At 37.2% G+C, this 18,573-nt stretch overlaps 1 protein-coding gene across 13 annotated transcripts in view; it reads left to right on the top strand.

Annotated features, from left to right (window-relative positions):
• The window catches only part of GPBP1 (GC-rich promoter binding protein 1), a 70,260-nt gene that overhangs the window by 24,117 nt on the left and 27,570 nt on the right, over nucleotides 1–18,573 (top strand). For 9 of the 13 annotated variants that reach the window (XM_012096898.4, XM_060400253.1, XM_004016966.5 and 6 more), the window contains one exon: nucleotides 10,041–10,160. The exons of 1 other annotated variant lie outside the window; for it this stretch is intronic. In XM_012096898.4, coding sequence (XP_011952288.1) covers nucleotides 10,098–10,160 — 63 coding nt within the window. In that variant the 5' untranslated portion in view covers nucleotides 10,041–10,097. Of the gene's footprint in view, nucleotides 1–398; nucleotides 475–10,040; nucleotides 10,161–18,573 lie in introns of all 13 variants that reach the window. 3 more of the 13 variants (XM_060400251.1, XM_060400248.1, XM_060400249.1) reach the window with 1 other exon arrangement.

Genomic DNA, 18,573 nt, shown 5'->3' with positions numbered 1-18,573 from the left:
ACCAGGGGATTCCCTCCTTCAGGCTTTTTATTTTTTAGGATTATGTTACTGGCCAAGGTGTGGGGACAGACAAGGAGAAATAGTGATAAATTCCATTTCCTTTCTGTGTCAGTGCCAGAGAGTGTAATTTTGTTTTCTGCTTTCTGCTTAATTGAAACAAGACATTAAACATTATGGTTTTGTGTTTTGGGCTAAATAAGTTTGAACATTTTAAATAACAAGATCTTCAAGTCTTAAGGGATGGTAATTTAGAAGCTTCTTGGTAATTATTCTAATTTATAATACCATGTTTTTAAAAAATTCTATATTATATGAAACATTATCAGTTGTATTTAAGATATATATATTTAACCATAGTCATACATCTTTCTGTTTTTTCCCTCATGTTTATATTCCAGTTGAACTAAGTCATCTCTGGAATTTTACCTTGTTACAGCAGTGTTTTCTCAAACACACGGTTTAAGAAACCTTAAGGTAAACCAGTCACCTCTGATTCAAGGTTATTTTACTTGAATAATTTAAAATTTTTTATATTGAAACATATAAAGTACAGTGCAGAAATTTCATGAATTTGTACAATAGGACTTGAGGACGAGTTGTTTTGGTTACTTTATGAAAATACATTTTGGAGGGGGTAGGTTTGTTAACTTTGTAAGTAACTTCTGTGGGAAAAAGTTTGAGAAATATACTGATAATGAACAATGAGCATCGTTTTGAGGCAGGAAGATTTGAGTTCATATCATAACAGGCTCTGTAGTTTTATTGTTATTTAGTTGCTACATTGTGTCTGACTCTGTGACCCCATGGACTGTATAGCCTGCCGGACTCCTCTGTCCGTGGGATTTCCCAGGCAAGAATACTGGAGTGGGTTGCCATTTTCTTCTCCAGTGGTTCTTCTGACCCCCAGGGATCAAACCTGCTTTCTCCTGCATTGGCAATCGTTTACCACTGAACCACCTGGGAAGGGCCTAGTCTAGGGGTAAATTATCTCTTCCTATTCTGTGCCCCACCCCACCCCTTTCAGAGAATGTATATAAGCTGATGTCACATTTATTTTTTAAAATGTATCTGTTTACTTTATTTGAACTGTGACAATATTGGCATTTTCTTAATGGCAAAACATCATTTTTTTTTTTTCTTAAACTGTATATTCTTTTAACAAGGGAGTTAAAATACTTTTGCACATGGATTTTCTGTGGGCCAGAAATTTTGGTAGCAGTTTAGCTGAGTGGTTCTGGCTTTTTCTATGTTTTTCATAAAAATCTCAAAGGTTGCTGTCATTTGAAGGCTTGACTGGTGCCTAGAGGATCTCCTTCTAAGAAGATGTTCCTATTTGGGCTAGCAGGTTGCTTCTGGCTGTTGCCTAGAGGACTCAATTTCCTTTGCATATGTAGATTTTCAGCTGTTTGCATGGCAGCTGCATTTCCAGAGGAAGTGATCTGAGAAGAAAAGTAGGTAGAAGTGTGCAGTACCTTTTATGACCTAGTCTCAGAAGTCACTTCTGCCACATTCTTTTCATTAGAAGCAAGCTAGTAAGACTAGTCCACAGTCAAGGGGTAACCTGGGTTGGGAAGATTCCCCTGGAATAGAAAGAGGTAACCCACTCCAGTATTCTTGCCTGGAAAATTCCGTGCTACAGTCCGTGGGGTTGCAAAGAGTTGGATGGGGCTGAGTGACGGAGTGCACGCTCGCGGGTTGTGCTTTTTTTTGGTTAAATACTTCAGATGGGTAATTTGTTTATACCTTAACTTATGAAGGATATGAGGCAGCAACTTTTTTTTCCATTTGTTAGCTTGTTAGCTGTTAAAGAGGGAAGACTGACCTTTTAAATCTAGTACCTTCAGCAGTGTTTAGTGCTGTTTGTTTTTGCTTACATTGGCTGTTTAGTAAATGAGCTGATTTGAATTAAATTTTGTCCTATGTAGACCAAATTATTTGTAGTGTAATTCTAAATTAAAATGTATCTTTACCAGCCCTTAAAAAAAGACCTCATTCAAGGATGACTTAAACTGTTTAGTATTGTGAGCTTGAAAGAGAAGCTCAGTGAGTAAAAATTTGTTTATAGAGTAAGGGTTATTTTTTTATAGTGGTACATTTTGTATGAAAATTGTTAGCTCATTATAAGTTTTGGAGTACTTAAGTTATATTTTGTGTATTAAGCCTTTAGTAATCTAAAATCTCAAGAATTGAAAGCATGCTGTTTCCAGTAAATTTTTTTTCTCCTTAAATAGACTTTTTGTAGGGGTGAAAGTAGCAATTTTCACATGTAGCAATTTAACAAGTAACAATTCTCATAAAATTCCTCCATTTTTTATTTTTATATGTAACTAAAACAGAAAGGTTCTGAACAGCTTAATAAGAGATAAGCTGAGGAGGGTAGGGGACCTAACAAAATTCAAGGTTAAGTAAGCCAATAATATGAAACTTTTTAAAGGATGGAAATTTCTAATACTCTAGATCTCTTGTGAAATTTGCTGATGTTTTATATTTGAGAGTCTAATCTGTAATTGAGAATTTGATAACTAAGAAAAGATACTAGACACTTTGTTTCATAACTGAAACTGCAAAAAACAGAGCAGTAGATTGTTTTCCTATGTTTAGAGGCCATGTTCCTTAGGCAAGAGTTTTTTTCTTAGTAAATATTACAGTATTTACCATTTTTTCCTGATTGTTATTACTTTAAGTACTCATTTAAGAATAGAATTCTCAGCCTTAAGACCCGTTGAGTCAGAATCTATAGCGGAAGGACCTTTTACTTTTTATTAGGGAAACTGGAAATCACCTAGAGCTTACTAAATGTTAATCAGACTTCATTAGTGATATTGCAGTAGTAAAGCAGACACAACAGTGGAATAAAATGTCAGAGTATACTTTTCAAAAGTTAAAAACATGAAACTTCCCTGGTGGTCCAGTGGTTAAGACTTCACCTTCCAAAGAAGGGAGGGTTCAGGTTCCATCCCTGGGTCAGGAGCTAAGATCCCACATGCGTTAGGGCCAAAAAGCCAAAACAAAACAGAAACAATATTGTGACATTCAATAAAGATTTTAAGAATGGTCCACATCCAAAAAAAAGCTTTAAAAATTGTTAAAAACATGACTCAAATATATAGAATAAACATATCACAGCCTCCTCATTTTTAAAAAATGATAAAAAAAGAAAAACTTGATTCTTGAAGATTTTGAGCTAGTTCTTAGAGTACATACAATGTGTCTCATATAATGTCACCAGCTCCAGAGTTGTTGATGGACAGGGAAGCCTGGCATGCTGCAGTTCGTGGGGTCTCAGAGAGTCAGACATGACTTAGCAAATAAACTGAACTGTGTCTCAATGTGTCTCAAGTTAGCTCCTCTCCTGTTGAAGACAGGCTGTGCTTTGGTTAGGATATTACAGAAGTGAAATGGTGCCCTGACTTGCTCATTGGCACACAATTTCAGTTTGTTCTTTTGCTGATGATATTCACTTTGATCTGTTGATTAAGGATTTCCCAGGCTATGTGCCAGGCCATTTCATTGCAAAACTGTAGTAACCTTTTTTTTTTTTTTTTTTGAGGGTCTTAGAAATTGTATAAATAACCTTTTTCTTCTAAAATTTTTCAGTTGTATATATATTTATCTGGATTCATAGTGTTTTATTCAAGGGGTTATAATATAGTACATTTATTTTTATGGGGTGAAAGCCACGTTACATGAAATTAACCATTTAAAAATGTATAATTCAGTGTCATTTAATACATTCACAATGATGTGAAACCAAGTTCCAGAACATTTTCATTACCCTCTAAGAAAAATCTAAATCCATTTAGCAGCCAGTCCCATTCCTCCTTCCCAGCAGTCCCTGGTTAGGTCTCAGCTTTTCATCTCTGTGGATTTGTCTGTTCTGGATATCTCATAAAAATTGGGATTGTACAGCATGTGATCTGGCTTCTGGATGTGTTTGGCGGCTTAGCATATTTTCATGGTTAATCGTAATAGAGTATGTCTTCTATTGAATACATACACGGTTGGTTTTTTATTCATTTATCTATAGGTGGACATTGAGATGTTTCCACCTCTTGGCTGTTGTGAATAGATTTGTTGTGTACATCAGCATTCAAGTATTTAAGTATCCATTTTCAATTATTTTGAATGCAGTGGTATTGCTGAGTCATATGCTATATGTTTTTAGCTTTCTGAGGAATTATCGAACTCTATTCCCCAGCACTTGGATCAGTTTACCTTCCCGTTAACAATGTACCAGGGTACCAGATTCTTAATGCATTTGACAACACTTGTTATTTTTAAATATACTTTCAAATTTTATTTAAATATTATTTATATATATTTAAATTTATTTAAATTGGAGGCTAATTACAATATTGTAGTGGTTTTTGCCATACATTGACATGAATCAGCCATGGGTGTACAGACACTTATTTTTTTTTTTAATTTAATTAATTTTTGGCTGTGCTGGGTCTTTTCTGCACTTGGGCTTTCTGTAGTTGCTGCAAGGTGGGGCTACTCTTGCTGCAGTGGGCAGGCTTCTCATTGCAGTGACTTCTCTTGCGTTGTGGAGCACAGGCTCTAGGCATGCAGGTTTCAATAGTTGTGGCACATGAGCTTAGTTGTCCTGTGGCGTGTGAAATCTTCCTGGACCAGGGATCAAACCCATGTTGCCTGCATTGGCAAGAGGATTCTTAACCACTGGACCACCAGGGTTGTCTGACATTTACTGTTTAACTCTGTTTTCTTTCCCCTTTCTTGGAGGGAGACTGAGAAATGTCTGTTCAAGTCCTTTGCCCGTTTTTACATTGTCTTCAAGAATTCTTTATATATATATTCTGAACACTGGACACCTGTTAGGTTAAATTTGCAAATATTTTCTTCCATTCTGTTGTCTTTCCACTTTCTAGATGATATCCTTTGTATAGAAGTTTTAAATTTTAGTAAAATCCAAAGGTACTGTATCTAAAATTCCATTGCCAAATCCAAATTAGTGAAACTTTACTTCTGTTTTCTTCTTCTAGTTTATAATTTTAGCTTTTGTAGGTCTTTGATCCATTTTGAGTTATAGATATCAATAGGAGTGTTTTGGGTATCCACTTGTTGAAGTCCATTTGTTGTGGTCTTAGCAGTTTGGTTAAAAAAAAGTCAATTGGCCATACATGTATAACTTTTTCTGGATTCTCAGTTCTGTTCCATTGGTTTATATATCTAACCCTTACACTGTATCAGTAAGAAATTGTTCTGATCGTTATAGCTTTGTAGTAAGTTTCAAAATAGGGATATGTGAGTCCTGTAACTGTGTTCTCCTTTTACAGTAGTGTTTTGGCTATTTGGGGTTCCTTGCAGTTCCAAATGAATTGAGAATGGCTTTTCTGTTCCTGAAAAAAGGGTTGTTGGAATTTTAATAGAGGTTATGTTGAATCTGTGATTACTATCTTAATATTTAAGTTTCTCAGTCCTTGAACAAAGCATGTCTTTATATTAATTTAGATCTTTAAAATTTTCCTGTAGCAATGGTTAGTAGTTTTTAGTGAACAAATCTTAAACTTTCTTGGTTAAATTTATTTCTGGATAATTTTTGAATAGACTTGTTTATTCATTTCCTTTTGGATTGTTATTGCTAATATATAGAAATGCTACTGAATTTTCTTTGTTGATCTTGTATCCTACAGTATTGCTGAGTTTATTAGCTCTAATAGTTTTCCCCACAGATACAGAAATCAGGGTTGATTTCCTTTAGGATTGACTGGTTTGATCTCCCTGCAGTCCAAGGGACTCTCAAGAGTCTTCTCCAGCACCACAGTTCAAAAGCATTAATTCTTTGGCGCTCAGCCTTTTCACAGTCCAACTCTCGCATCCATACGTGACTACTGGAAAAACCATAGCTTTGACTAGATGGTTATGTGTCTTGGTGTAAATCGTTTTTGTGTTTATCTTTCTTGGAGTTCAGTTAGCTTCTTGGACATGTATATTTTGTGTCTTTAGCTAATTTGCTAAGTATTTAGCCATTATTTCTTGATTTCTTTTTCTGCCCCCCTTCTTTTCTCTCCTGAAACTTTTGTTATGTGTATGTTGGTATGCTCGATGATGTCCCACAGGTCTTTGTTCAAGTTTTTTTTCTTCGAGCTCCTTAATCTGGTAATTTTAATTAACCTCTTCACTCTTTCTGATTCTTCTTTCTGCTGGCTCAAATCTGCTATTAAACTGTGTAGTGAAATTTTCATTTCAGTTAGCGTACTTTTTAGTTCCAGAATTTGTTTGGTTCTTTTCTGAATTTCTTATCTCTTTATGATACTCTGTTTGTTGAGACATTGTTCTGGTTTCCTTTAGCCCTTTGTATTTAAGACAATTGATGTCTGTTTCTCATCAGTGGCAGTTTCTGCTAATGTCACAGCTCCCCCCCACCCCCCGTGGGCTGTACTGTATTGTTTCTTTGCATGCTTTGTAATGTTTGTTAGAAAATCAAGCATTTTGAATACTGAATCAATAAGTTGGAGACTCTAGGAGTCAAATATTTTTTTCTTCCCATCTTTGGAGTTGCTTACTATTGGGTTGTGGTTGTGTGTTCATTAAGTGACTTTTCTAAACTATTTCTGAAAGTCTGTATTCTTTGTTTTGGGTAGTTTCTGAAGTCTCTGTCCCTCAGATTGTAATCACCTAGTGTTTTGTTGTTTGAGAGAAATAATATTTTAATAAAGTTTAATGCAAAAAGTCCATGGTGAATAAGTTATCAGGCTCAGTATATTGTCTAAAGGTTGTAAATCCTTCACACATAGGCAAGCAAGAAATCAACTTAGTGCTCATAGCACAGCTGAGACAAGTTGCAGCCTTTAATAAGACTTTACTAAAGGTTTTTCAAGGCAATATAATAGTTTTATTTCAGTTGTCCGTAGATATGGCTGTTTCAGAGCTCTTCAAACAAGAGCCATCGTTACCTTGTCCAACTTGTGTTTTGTTGCAGATATGTGTCTGGAGCCTAAAGGGAATAAAAACAAAAGAAATAAGAACTCTTCTAGTCTTTGTTTTGTTGGATCTGTGTTAGGGTATTCTGTCTTTCCTTTAAATATTTATTTTTGGCCGCATTGGGTCTTAGTTGTGCCAGGCGGGATCTTTCTTTGTGGTGCCTGGGCTCTTATTTGTGGTATGTGGACTCAGTAGTTGTGACTGCAGGCTTAGTTGCCCTGCAGCATGTGGCATCTTAGTTCCTCTGTTGTTCAGCTGCTAAGTTGTGTCTGACTCTTTGCGACCCTATAGACTGTAGCCTGCCAGGCTCCTCTCTCCATGGGATTTTCTGGGCAAGAATACTGGAGTGGGTTGCTGAGCTTGCCACCAAGGGATCTTCCTGACCCAGGGATCAAACCCGTGTCTCTTGCATCTTCTGCATTGCAGGCGGATTCTTTTACCCCTCAGCCACCAGGGAAAAATTTCTTTTCTCCTTTCCTGTGTTCTCTGGCTGGGGATCTGTAAATTAAACTGAAGAAAGACATATTAACAAGAGAAAACAAACAAGTTTATTAGCACGCAGTCACCTGGCAGTACCTCTCACTGTGAGTAACTCGAAAGAGGATGAGTAGAATTTGGAATCTGTATACCTAACTTCACAGGGGGAAAGAATACTTAGTAGAAAAAAGCAAATAATTTTTGAGACAAAATGGATAACGGGGTCCGTAGGCATTTGTGGCAGTGTCTGAGTGTGGTGCTGAATTTTTTTTTTTTTTTTTTTGTTCTCCCAAAAAGAGATGAGTTGCTCCAGGAGAGGAGATTAAGAAATTCTTTTGGCAGGCTCTGCATTTAGGTTGATAAGGAATTTTAGGAACTCGAATGCCTTCAGCTCAATTTTTCTTATATCAAAATGGCTTGTTTTGGGGATGGCACATCCTGATCTCGTCACACACTTCTGTAAATGTGATGTTAATTAGTATTGCTCTTTACCTTTTTTCAGAACAGGAAAACTTATGCCATTAGCTATCTATGCTTTATTCTTTAAGAATTGATTTAAATTATAATTCATAAAGATACACAGAGTTAATAGTGGTGGTTTGTCTCTTAGGAATAAGTTTGAGTGTTTAACTTACCATTTAATCTATGGTTCCTGGGGCTACTCTCTAGTTGCTGTGCGCAGGCTTGGTATTGTGGTGGCTTCTCTGTTGCTTTACGCAGGCTCTAGGGTGCGCAGGCTCAGTAGTTGCAGCATACAGGCTTAGTTCCCTTGTGGCATATGGGATTTTCGAGGACCAGGGATCAAACCAGTGTCCCCTGCATTGACAGGCGAATTCTTAACTACTGGACCAACAACGAAGCCCTGCTCATTTAATTATGTAAACATTGTCATTACCTTAGTGAGTTAACCAGTTTCTGTTTATTATACCTGACGTTTGTTGACCTTCCCTCTGCCCTTTCCCCTTTCCAGTACATTGGATAGTAGAAGTGGAGTTTTTGTGTAGTATCTTGAGAATTTTTATTTTAGGAAATACTTTGGTATGACTTAAATTCTGCCATGGCACTTATATTTGAAAGAATTTTGAAAAAGGATGATTAGCAGTGGTATTAATAATTTTGCTTTTAAAAATTTCCCTTTTGAGATTATTCTGCAGTTGTAAATATAAGACATTAGTAAATTTAGACATTAATGTTCAGGAAATTTGATTTCTTCATTGACTAATTTCTGAGCTCTATATTGAAATGAGTACAGTTGCCCAGTTGGCTTCTTCCCCATTTTAAAAAAATCTGTGAATTTACTGTGTTTAGATTGCACTGGTGACTTGAAATTTTTGATGCAATTGAGAGAGCCTTCCAAAACGTTAAATTTAGAATGTAGAAGAGTAGTGGATGCCCATTGTGATGATTGTAATTAAAAAAATCATTAATTGTGGAAATTTTCAAACATACATTAAGTAGAGGGACTACTTAGGCACCTCCCTGTACTAACATTTATAAACACATGGATAACCTTTTTCAGTGACTTCCATATTCCTTGTTTTTTGCCCCAAAGCAAGTTCCAGATACATGGATTTAATTGCAAAGACTTCAGTACATGTCCTTTTATATACAGTTGACCCTTGAATAGCATAGAGGTTGGGGTGCTGTCCATCCACGCAGTTCAAAAGTCTGACTTGAGAAGTCAAAAAATCTTTACAGTTGGCTCTCTCCACTTGCTGCTCCACGTCTTTGGATCCAACCAACCTCAGGTCATGTAGTGCTGTATTACATATTTAGTGAAAAAAAAAAAAAAAATCTGTATATAAGTATCTCAAACTGTGACAGTTTGAGACCTTATTGTTGAAGGGTCCACTGTACCATCATTGCACTAACAGTTACATCTACAGTGACTAATAATTTCTTAAAAGTCATTTAATATTCAGCTCATGTTCAAATTTTGGACTGTTTCATAATTTTTACTTTTTGAATTTAGTTGGAATAAGGATCTATGTAAGGTCCACATGTATTTGATTGATCTGTCTGTGAAATCCATGTATTTGTTGAAGAAGCCAGGACATTTGACCTGTAGAATATCTTGTGATCTCCATTTGATGGGATTACTTCCCTCAGTTGTCCTTTAATTTATTATCTGTATTGAATTTCCTGCAAATAGGTAGTGAGATCAGAATTCAGATTCTGTGTGGGGCAGGGGGAAGAATACGTGCTGTGTGCATCATATGGTGTCACATCAGGAGACACTTTATAACTAGTCCGTGTTAAGACTATTGTAATTTCAAAACTAAGCTTCATTGAGGTAGTTTATAATAAAATTATCCAGTTTTAAGTGCATAATTTGGTGAGTTTTAACAAGTGTCTACGTTTGTATGATAACCTTCACCGCAATTAAGATAAATACCCAGTTACCCTTGAAAATTTCTTTCTTCCCTTTGTAGTCATTTCCTTTCTCTCCAGGCCCTTTACCCTCCACTGTGCTGATCTGGTTTGTCACTATATTTTTGCCTTTTCTAGAATTATAATTGAAATCTTATAGTAGTCAGATCATTGTAATTTAAAGGAGGTATAAGATAACTTTCGCCAGGAACTATATAGATCTAATGCTTTCCACTTTTGTATGACAGGGACTTGCCATGAGGTGTTGAAACCTTGTTTCGCTGAGTTGGAGAGACTGGACCTAAATGGCGCAGCATGACTTTGCTCCAGCCTGGCTTAATTTTCCTACCCCACCATCATCAACAAAGGTATTCTTTTCTTGCATCTCTTTTCTTTTTGTCTATCTGCTTTTATTTAGTTCATGTTCTACACAGATGTAGTTAAACTAAAGCTTAATGTTTTGCAGAGAAACACCTAAACTTTCTAAGTTATTTCATATTTAATGTGTTGGTTTATCTATATATGTCAATTTTCAGTATACCATCAACATTCTAAACCATTTACTTCAAAAGTTATCTTTTGTGCTAAAGCTTTACATTTTAAAATTCAAGCCAGTTAAATACATTGCACATTACTTTTGCGGCTTACCTCACTCTGTACTATTCTTCTGATAACTAACTTTGCTTACTTTGCTATAGATAACGTTAAAAATAATCAGAAGTTTTTTAAGTCTTTCCTTACAACTGGAAGACTTCTTTTTCAAATAAATGAGACTTTGGCATATTACTCAGTTTTAGGAGTTATGAGAACTTTGTAGTGTTGCTACATATCAGATGACTCGCTGATTTTAAAATGTTCATTTTATATAACCGAAACAGAATTTAGTGTATAAGACATGCTTGACATTGAAATTGTCATCTGCTTATAAGCATTGCTGAGAGGGATGTTGAAATTGATTAGACTCAATCTATCTGGCTTCATACTATCTTCCACTTTGTTTTTCCATAGTGCAAAGGAATCAAGAGGGAGGTCTTAATCATCTGCTTACCTGTTAATCAGTTTCTACCATGCTAAGGCATTCATCTAGGACCTTTTGGGGGTCCAAGCAGTTCTTATAGAACAGTTTGCCGAAACAGCTTTTATGGGAACAATTTTATAATTTGCAGAGTTGTTCCCCAGTAAGGACTTGTCCGATCATAATATATTGGAAAAGTTCCACTGGAGACACAGCATATGAACTGACTTTATTTTATGCAGATGGCTTCTCTGGAAGGCTCATTGACTTGCCTGTTTTCATATAATTAGTGTGAGCCTAGACTAGAATCTAGGATGCATTTTCTATTTTGTAGTATTTTCATTTGTGCATTTTTAAAAATGATGAAAACATTTTATTTCATAGATTATAAGATGGGATCACAGTTGTTAGGAAATGGGAAAACCATTTCTTAGTTACAGACTCTGTTTGCCCGCCTTTTCTCTTCTATTTAGGTCTCTGAAATTTGCTTTGCTCTCGTTGTTTATGTCTACCCTACCCCCCTGGTTGCTGTCAGCTATGCTTTTCCTGGATTCAGTTTTTCCCAGACCTACTTCAGAGCCTGGAAGTACATGAATTTCTTGCTCCTCTGTTTGTTTCCCTTTTCTCTTTGAAATGAGTTAAGATTTGTTTTCATTTTTAAACATATCAATAAAAATTATCAGCACCTGGAAAATTAGTTACAAACATTATTGAGGATAATTCTTGTCTTCATTGAAGTGTTGATTAAGGTTGAGTAAGATTGACTTTGTTATGTGTGGTGGAATTCTTAATGCTTTCTAGAACCAGACATTTGATCTGGATATAGGCCCTCATGAAATGAAGTCTTGATTTTGCCAATTCTAAATTTTCAATTAATTCTAATTTATTTTAGATTACTTACAGTAAATAATGTCACTTTGAACTCTTAACTAGCAATATTTGAAATTATCTTCTTAGACCTTTCTCAAAGTGGTTTTAACAAACAAATAAATACACACATCATTTAGTAATGACTTACACTGTCTGTATCGCTCAAAATCACTATTCCTGGGTTTTCAGTTATAATTCTTGTTTTCGGACAGAGCCCTTTTAATCTTATCCTGAATAAATGGGATAGTCATAAATAACTGTTGGGTTCTCTTTTTCAGCTTTGTGTTGTCTTTTCTTTTATTCTTTGAAGAGATGAAAAGAGTACTTGAATTAAGGGTTAACAGTGTTTTCAACACTGCACCTGAGTTTTCTAAGGTGTGCAGAATTTTAGCCCCATCATGTGGTGAAGTTTTAAACTGCATGTTTTTGTTTCTATACTGGCATTTGAACTGTTCATTAGGACCCGATAAGAAATTTTACATCATGTTTTCATATGCACATAGCTGTAGCTAAAAAGTCATTTACCTGTGTTCTTCTTTCTCTTGGAGTCTTTTTATTCCAGTCAAAAAAAAATGCTTAAAAAAATACAAATTGTTCTAATTATGTGTCTTTTATAATGAGACCGCACGTGCAGTTTGAAAAATAGAATTATAATTACTTTCCTTCAATAGTATAAGTAGTATCAGTTTGCATTGAAACTGTGCTTTTTAAACTTTAGGCTAAGAAAGGATGAGAAAATTTAGACTGGTAGCTGAATTCATTGAAACTTCTTGTTTACTAAGTAGTTGTTAACTGTTGACTCACATATTCTAGGAATCAGAAAATTATGATATTATTTTTAAAAATTCAGAAAAAGATTTAAAATGTGGTAACTAATATTTCTCGAGTCATTACTACATACCAGTCACTGTGTAAAGCGCTTTATAAGAAGGCAAACAAAAGCATAAAAGGTAAAATACGGTTCTGCTCTTCCAGCACCACTCGCCCCAACCCATGTAAACAGATGGGGAACTGAGGTTGAGAGAAACAAGTAACTTGACCCAAAGTACTTGAGTTAGCATAGGAACATATGTGTGCTTGACTTTAAATATTTATGTTTAATAACTTTCTTTGTTTGATTAAGAAGTAGACTAATTTTCTGAAGTGAAATACTGGGATGTTTTAATATATATATCAGAATATAATTTTATCTTGGTTTGGATAAGCAAATGAAATTGCTTTTTTTTTCCTTCAAGGATAGCATCTCCAATAATCTATTTCTGTAGTTAGTACATGGGTGTCTTTACTCTGCAGTGGCTGTGTACAGTTGACCCTTGAACAATATGGGTTTGGGCTATTTATGTCCACTTATGTGGATTTTTCCTCCCTAATAAGTAATGTACTGTAGAACTGCGTGATCTGTGGATACTGATTTTGATCATACATAAGAGTCGGCACCCCTAACTCCCTGCATTTTTCAACTGTCAACCTTAATCTTTTATTGAGTGAATCTACATAGATTAATTGGACCTCAAAATGGACTAAGTTGCAGGAATGCTTGGGCATCTCTTGAATGTATTTGTAGGGGAAATTCCCTAGCAGTAGAATCTGAATTAGGAAGTTTATACCTTTTGGTAGATAGTGCCTAATTGCTGTCTGGAAAGGTTGTACCAGTTTGTAATCCTATAAAAATTTTATGGAGAGGGGCAGATTTTTCACTATTGGCAATGCTGGCTGTTGTCCCATTTTTTCATATTTGTGAAATTCAATGAAAAATGACACTTCATTGTTTTGATTTGCATTATTTAATTATGACTGAGAACATTTTTGTCTTAGGAAATGTTATTCATATAATGTATTTCTTAGTGGTTTATTTGTAATAGCTCTTTTCATATTGAGGGGTTGCATATTCTGCATATATTTTCCTACAGTATATTTGTCTTAATAATTCTAAAAGAACCATGTGGATAGTTCTAAAGAAATATTTAAACGTACAGAGAAGCATGGAGAATAAGTCACATCATTACATTTTGCAGTTTTATCTGTGTGTCTCTTATGGAAATAAACAATTGAAGTCTGCTGTTGACTTCTTCACAGTCCTTTTTCTGTTTTCGTTTTTTCCCCAGAGATATTCTCAGTATATGTTTTTATATTGTTACTCAGTTCAGTTCAGTCGCTCAGTCGTGTCCGACTCTTTGTGACCCCATGAATTGCAGCCCGCCAGGCCTTCCTGTTCATCACCATCTCCCGGAGTTCACTCAGACTCAGTCGAGTCGGTGATGCCATCCAGCCATCTCATCCTCTGTCGTCCCCTTTTCCTCCTGCCCCCAATCCCTCCTAGCATCAGAGTTTTTTCCAATGAGTCAACTCTTCCCATGAGGTGGCCAAAGTACTGGAGTTTCAGCTTTAGCATCATTCCTTCCAAAGAAATCCCAGGGTTGATCTCCTTCAGAATGGACTGGTTGGATCTCCTTGCAGTCCAAGGGACTCTCAAGAGTCTTCTCCAACACCACAGTTCAAAAGCATCAATTCTTCGGCGCTCAGCCTTCTTCACAGTCCAACTCTCATATCCATGCATGACCACAGGAAAAACCATAGCCTTGACTAGATGGACCTTAGTCGGCAAAGTAATGTCTCTGCTTTTGAATATGCTATCTAGGTTTGTCATAACTTTTCTTCCAAGGAGTAAGCATCTTTTAATATCATGGCTGCAATCACCATCTGCGGTCATTCTGGAGCCCCCCAAAATAAAGTCTGACACTGTTTCCACTGTTTCCCCATCTATTTCCCATGAAGTGATGGGACCAGATGCCATGATCTTCGTTTTCTGAATGTTGAGCTTTAGGCCAACTTTTTCGCTCTCTTTCACTTTCATGAAGAGGCTTTTAGTTCCTCTTCACTTTCTGCCATAAGGGTGGTGTCATGTGCATATCTGAGGTTATTGATATTTCTCCCAGCAATCTTGATTCCAGCTTGTGTTTCTTCCAGTCCAGCGTTTCTCATGATGTACTCTGCTGGATATCAAAAGAGTTTTCTGTACATATAGAACATTAATATAAATGATTACCATTCATATTCTGAACCTGTTTTTATATTTGTTATTTATATCTTTTAGATTTCCCCCCATGTTGATATCTGCAGATTTGCTGTAATTATCTTAAAAACTGTTCCCGAGTCTCTTGCATTTCAGGTGGATTCTTCAGTCTGAACCACCAGGGGATCCTCAAAACTCTGTATTCTATGTTTTGCCTCTGTATCACACTGTGTTTGTCTCATTAAGTTGAGATTGTTTATATCACTAGGAAAGATTGAGGACAGGAGGAGAAGGGGATGACAGGAAAAGATGGTTGGATGACATCACTGACTCAACGGACATGGGTTTGGATGGACTCCGGGAGTTGTTGATGGACAGGGAGGCCTGGCGTGCTGCAGTTCATGGGGTCGCAAAGAGTCGGACACGACTGAGCGACTGAACTCTATAATGAATACTGCATTGACTATTCTTTTACTGTCTCCTTGCATGCATGGATAAGAATTCTTTAGACTCCTGCTTCTCAGACTTTAATGGCTATGAAAGTAACCTGGGAATTGTGTTAAAATGCATATTCTAATTGAAGTAAATTTCTAATGGGGTCCTAGTCCTGACAGTCTTCAAAGTATTGCTGATTGTGCTTGTCTCTGGACCACATTGTGAATGGCAAGGCTCTGCTGCTGCTGCTAAGTCACTTCAGTCATGTCCGACTCTGTGCGACCCCATAGGTGGCAGCCCACCAGGCTCCCCCGTCCCTGGGATTCTCCAGGCAAGAACACTGGAGTTGGTTGCCATTTCCTTCTCCACTGCATGAAAGTGAAAAGTGAAAATGAAGTCTCTTAGTCCTGTCTGACTCCTAGCGATCCCATGGACTGCATGCAGCCTACCAGGCTCCTCCGTCCATGGGATTTTCCAGGCAAGAGTACTGGAGTGGGTTGCCATTGCCTTCTCCGGCAAGGCTCTGACCTATAGTTAGAAGAAAAATTGCTGGAATTCAGTTCCATACTGCCAAATTTCTTTTCCATCTGGTATACTGATTTATACTCCTGTATGCTGTACATAACTATTCTTTTTACTTTGTACTCTTGCTCTCTTGCCAAGACTTTGTCAGATTATCAGAGTTAACATTTTTGCCAGTCTTTGTTATGAAATGTATTTTTACTGTTTCTTGGACATTGGGTTATATTTCTGTGAATTGCCTATTCACATCCTTTGTTTATTATTTCTTCTGGGCTGCCTTTCTTGGGGGAGTACTGGTTTGGCGGGGGAGAGAAAAAGAGTGTGTGTGTGTGTGTGTGTGTGTGTGTGTATCTTGAAGTAGTAATGTTGTTTCTAGCAACATTGATTAATTTTTCCTTTAATGTCTTTTGGAATTTTTAATGTGGAAAATCAATCATTCACAAATAATATCAGTTTTCTTTCTATATTTTCAATCCTGTTACTTGTGTTTCTTATTCAATATTTTACTATGCTGGCTATATGTCAGAGTCTGAAAGGTCTGAAATTTTACCCTGCATTCAAGATAACTGTAATAAGCTAGCTTGTTACTGTTTCATGGATGCTGGCAGAGATGAGACTTCCAGGTCTCATGAGACAAAGTGCATTATTATTATTAGCACAGCAGGCAGCATAAGCATGATTTTGGCACTGGTTCTTCCTGTCCCTTAAAACCTCTGGGAGTTGACATGGAGCAGCTCAGGTATATGCCTCCCTTGTATATCTGCCACATTTATAAGAATCCTGTTCTTTGTCCCGGAGTAGGACATTACCTGACCCTCAATATTCCTTACAAACATAACCCTGAGAAAAGGGCCATAGAAAGAGCTGTCAAGGCCTTGCGTTCTTGGCATGCAAATAAGAACATGGAGGGATGCTCAGTATTATATCTTTTTACCTTTTCATACTGTTCATGGCGTTCTTAAGGGAAGAATACAGACGTGGTTGCCATTCCCTTTTCCAGTAGACAACATTTTGTCAGAATTCTCCACCATGACCTGTCCGTCTTGGGTGGCCCTACATGGCATGGCCCATAGTTTCATTGAGTTAGTCAAGGCTGTGGTTCATATGATCAGTTTGATTAGTTTTCTGTGGTTGTGGTTTTTATTCTCTCTGCCTTCTGATAAGGATAAGAAGCTTGCTGACTGACTGGGGGAAACTGGGTCTTGTTGTGATGGGCGGGGCCATGCTCAGTAAACCTTTAATCCAATTTTCTGTTGATGAGTGGGGCTGTGTTTCAAATCCTAAAAGATGATGCTGTTAAAGTGCCACATTCAATATGGCAGCAAATGTGGAAAACTCAGCAGTGGCCAAAGGACTGGAAAAGGTCAGTTTCCATTCCAGTCCTAAAGAAAAGCAATGCCAAAGAAGGTTCAAACTGCTGCACAATTGCACTCATCTCACACACTAGCAAAGTAATGCTCAAAATTCTCCAAGCAAGGCTACAACAGTATATGAATTGAGAACTTCCATATGTTCAAGCTGGATTTAGAAAAGGCAGAACCAGAAATCAAGCTCCCAACATCCATTGGATAATAGAAAAAGCAAGAGGTTCCAGAGGAACATCTATTTCTGCTTTATTGACTATGCCAAAGCCTTTGACTGTGTGGATCATAACAAAGTGTGGAAATTCTTCAAGAGATGGGAATACCAGACCACCTTACCTGCCTCCTAAGGAATCTGTATGCAGGTCAAGAAGCAACAGTTAGAACTGGATAGGGAACAACAGACTGGTTCCAAATTGGGAAAGCGGTACGTCAAAGCTGTATATTGTCACCTTGCTTGTTTAACTTATATGCGGAGTACATCATGTGAAATGCCAGGCTGGATGAAGCACAAGCTGGAATCAAGATTGCCAGGTGAAACATCAATAACCTTAGATGTGCAGATGACAACACCTTTATGGCAGAAAGCAAAGAAGAACAAAAGAGCCTCTTGATGAAAGTGAAAGAAGAGAATGAAAAAGTTGTCTTAAAACTCAACATTTAAAAAATGTAGATAGATCATGGCATCCGGTCCCATTACTTCATGGCAAATAGATGGGGAAACAATGGAAACAGTGACAAACTTTCTTTTGTAGCGCCAAGATCACTGCAGATGGTGACTACAGCCATGAAATTAAAAGATGCTTGCTCCTTGAAGGAAAGCTATGACCAACTTAGGTAGCATATTAAAAAGCAGAGACATTAACTTTGCTGACAAAGGAAGTGTGGTGTTGGAGAAGACTCTGGAGAGTCCCTTGGACTGCAAGGAGATCAAACCAGTCAATCCTCAAGGAAATCAGTCCTGAATGTTCATTGGAAGGACTGATGCTGAAGCTGATACTCTAATATTTTGGCCACTGGATGTGAAAAACTGACTCACTGGAAAAGACCCTGATGCTGGGAAAGATTGAATGCAGGAGGAGAAGGGGATGACACAGGATGAGATGGTTGGATGGCATCACTGACTCGATGGACATGAGTTTGAGCAAGCTCCAGGAGTTGGTGATGGGCAAGGAAGCCTGGTGTGCTGCAGTCCATAGGGTTGCAAAGAGTTGGTCATAACTGAGCGACTAAACTGAGGGATGCTCAGGGTCCATGATGATTGCCTGTCCCAACAGTCCATACATGTTGCAGCCAAACTTGAATTTCGCATGATTGTAGCACTCTCAGCTACTCTGATTAATCTGACAGAGACCAGAACCAAATCCATTTAATTGTCTTACACAGCAATTAAGGCTACTACCAGTGTCCCAAGCAGCAGTGAGTGAGACCAGGATTTAGGCAGTTGTGAATAGCTTAAGGGGCACTAGTAAATGATTTTTTTCAGCCAACCAATATATGGTCTAAGGCCACTCTGTTATCCTTTAAAATCCACTCAAGGGAGGGACTTCCCTGGTGGTCCAGTG

This window comes from Ovis aries, chromosome 16 (genome assembly GCF_016772045.2).
Source record: "Ovis aries strain OAR_USU_Benz2616 breed Rambouillet chromosome 16, ARS-UI_Ramb_v3.0, whole genome shotgun sequence".
Lineage (NCBI taxonomy): Eukaryota > Metazoa > Chordata > Mammalia > Artiodactyla > Bovidae > Ovis > Ovis aries.
This window is presented reverse-complemented; position numbering and strand designations above follow the sequence as displayed.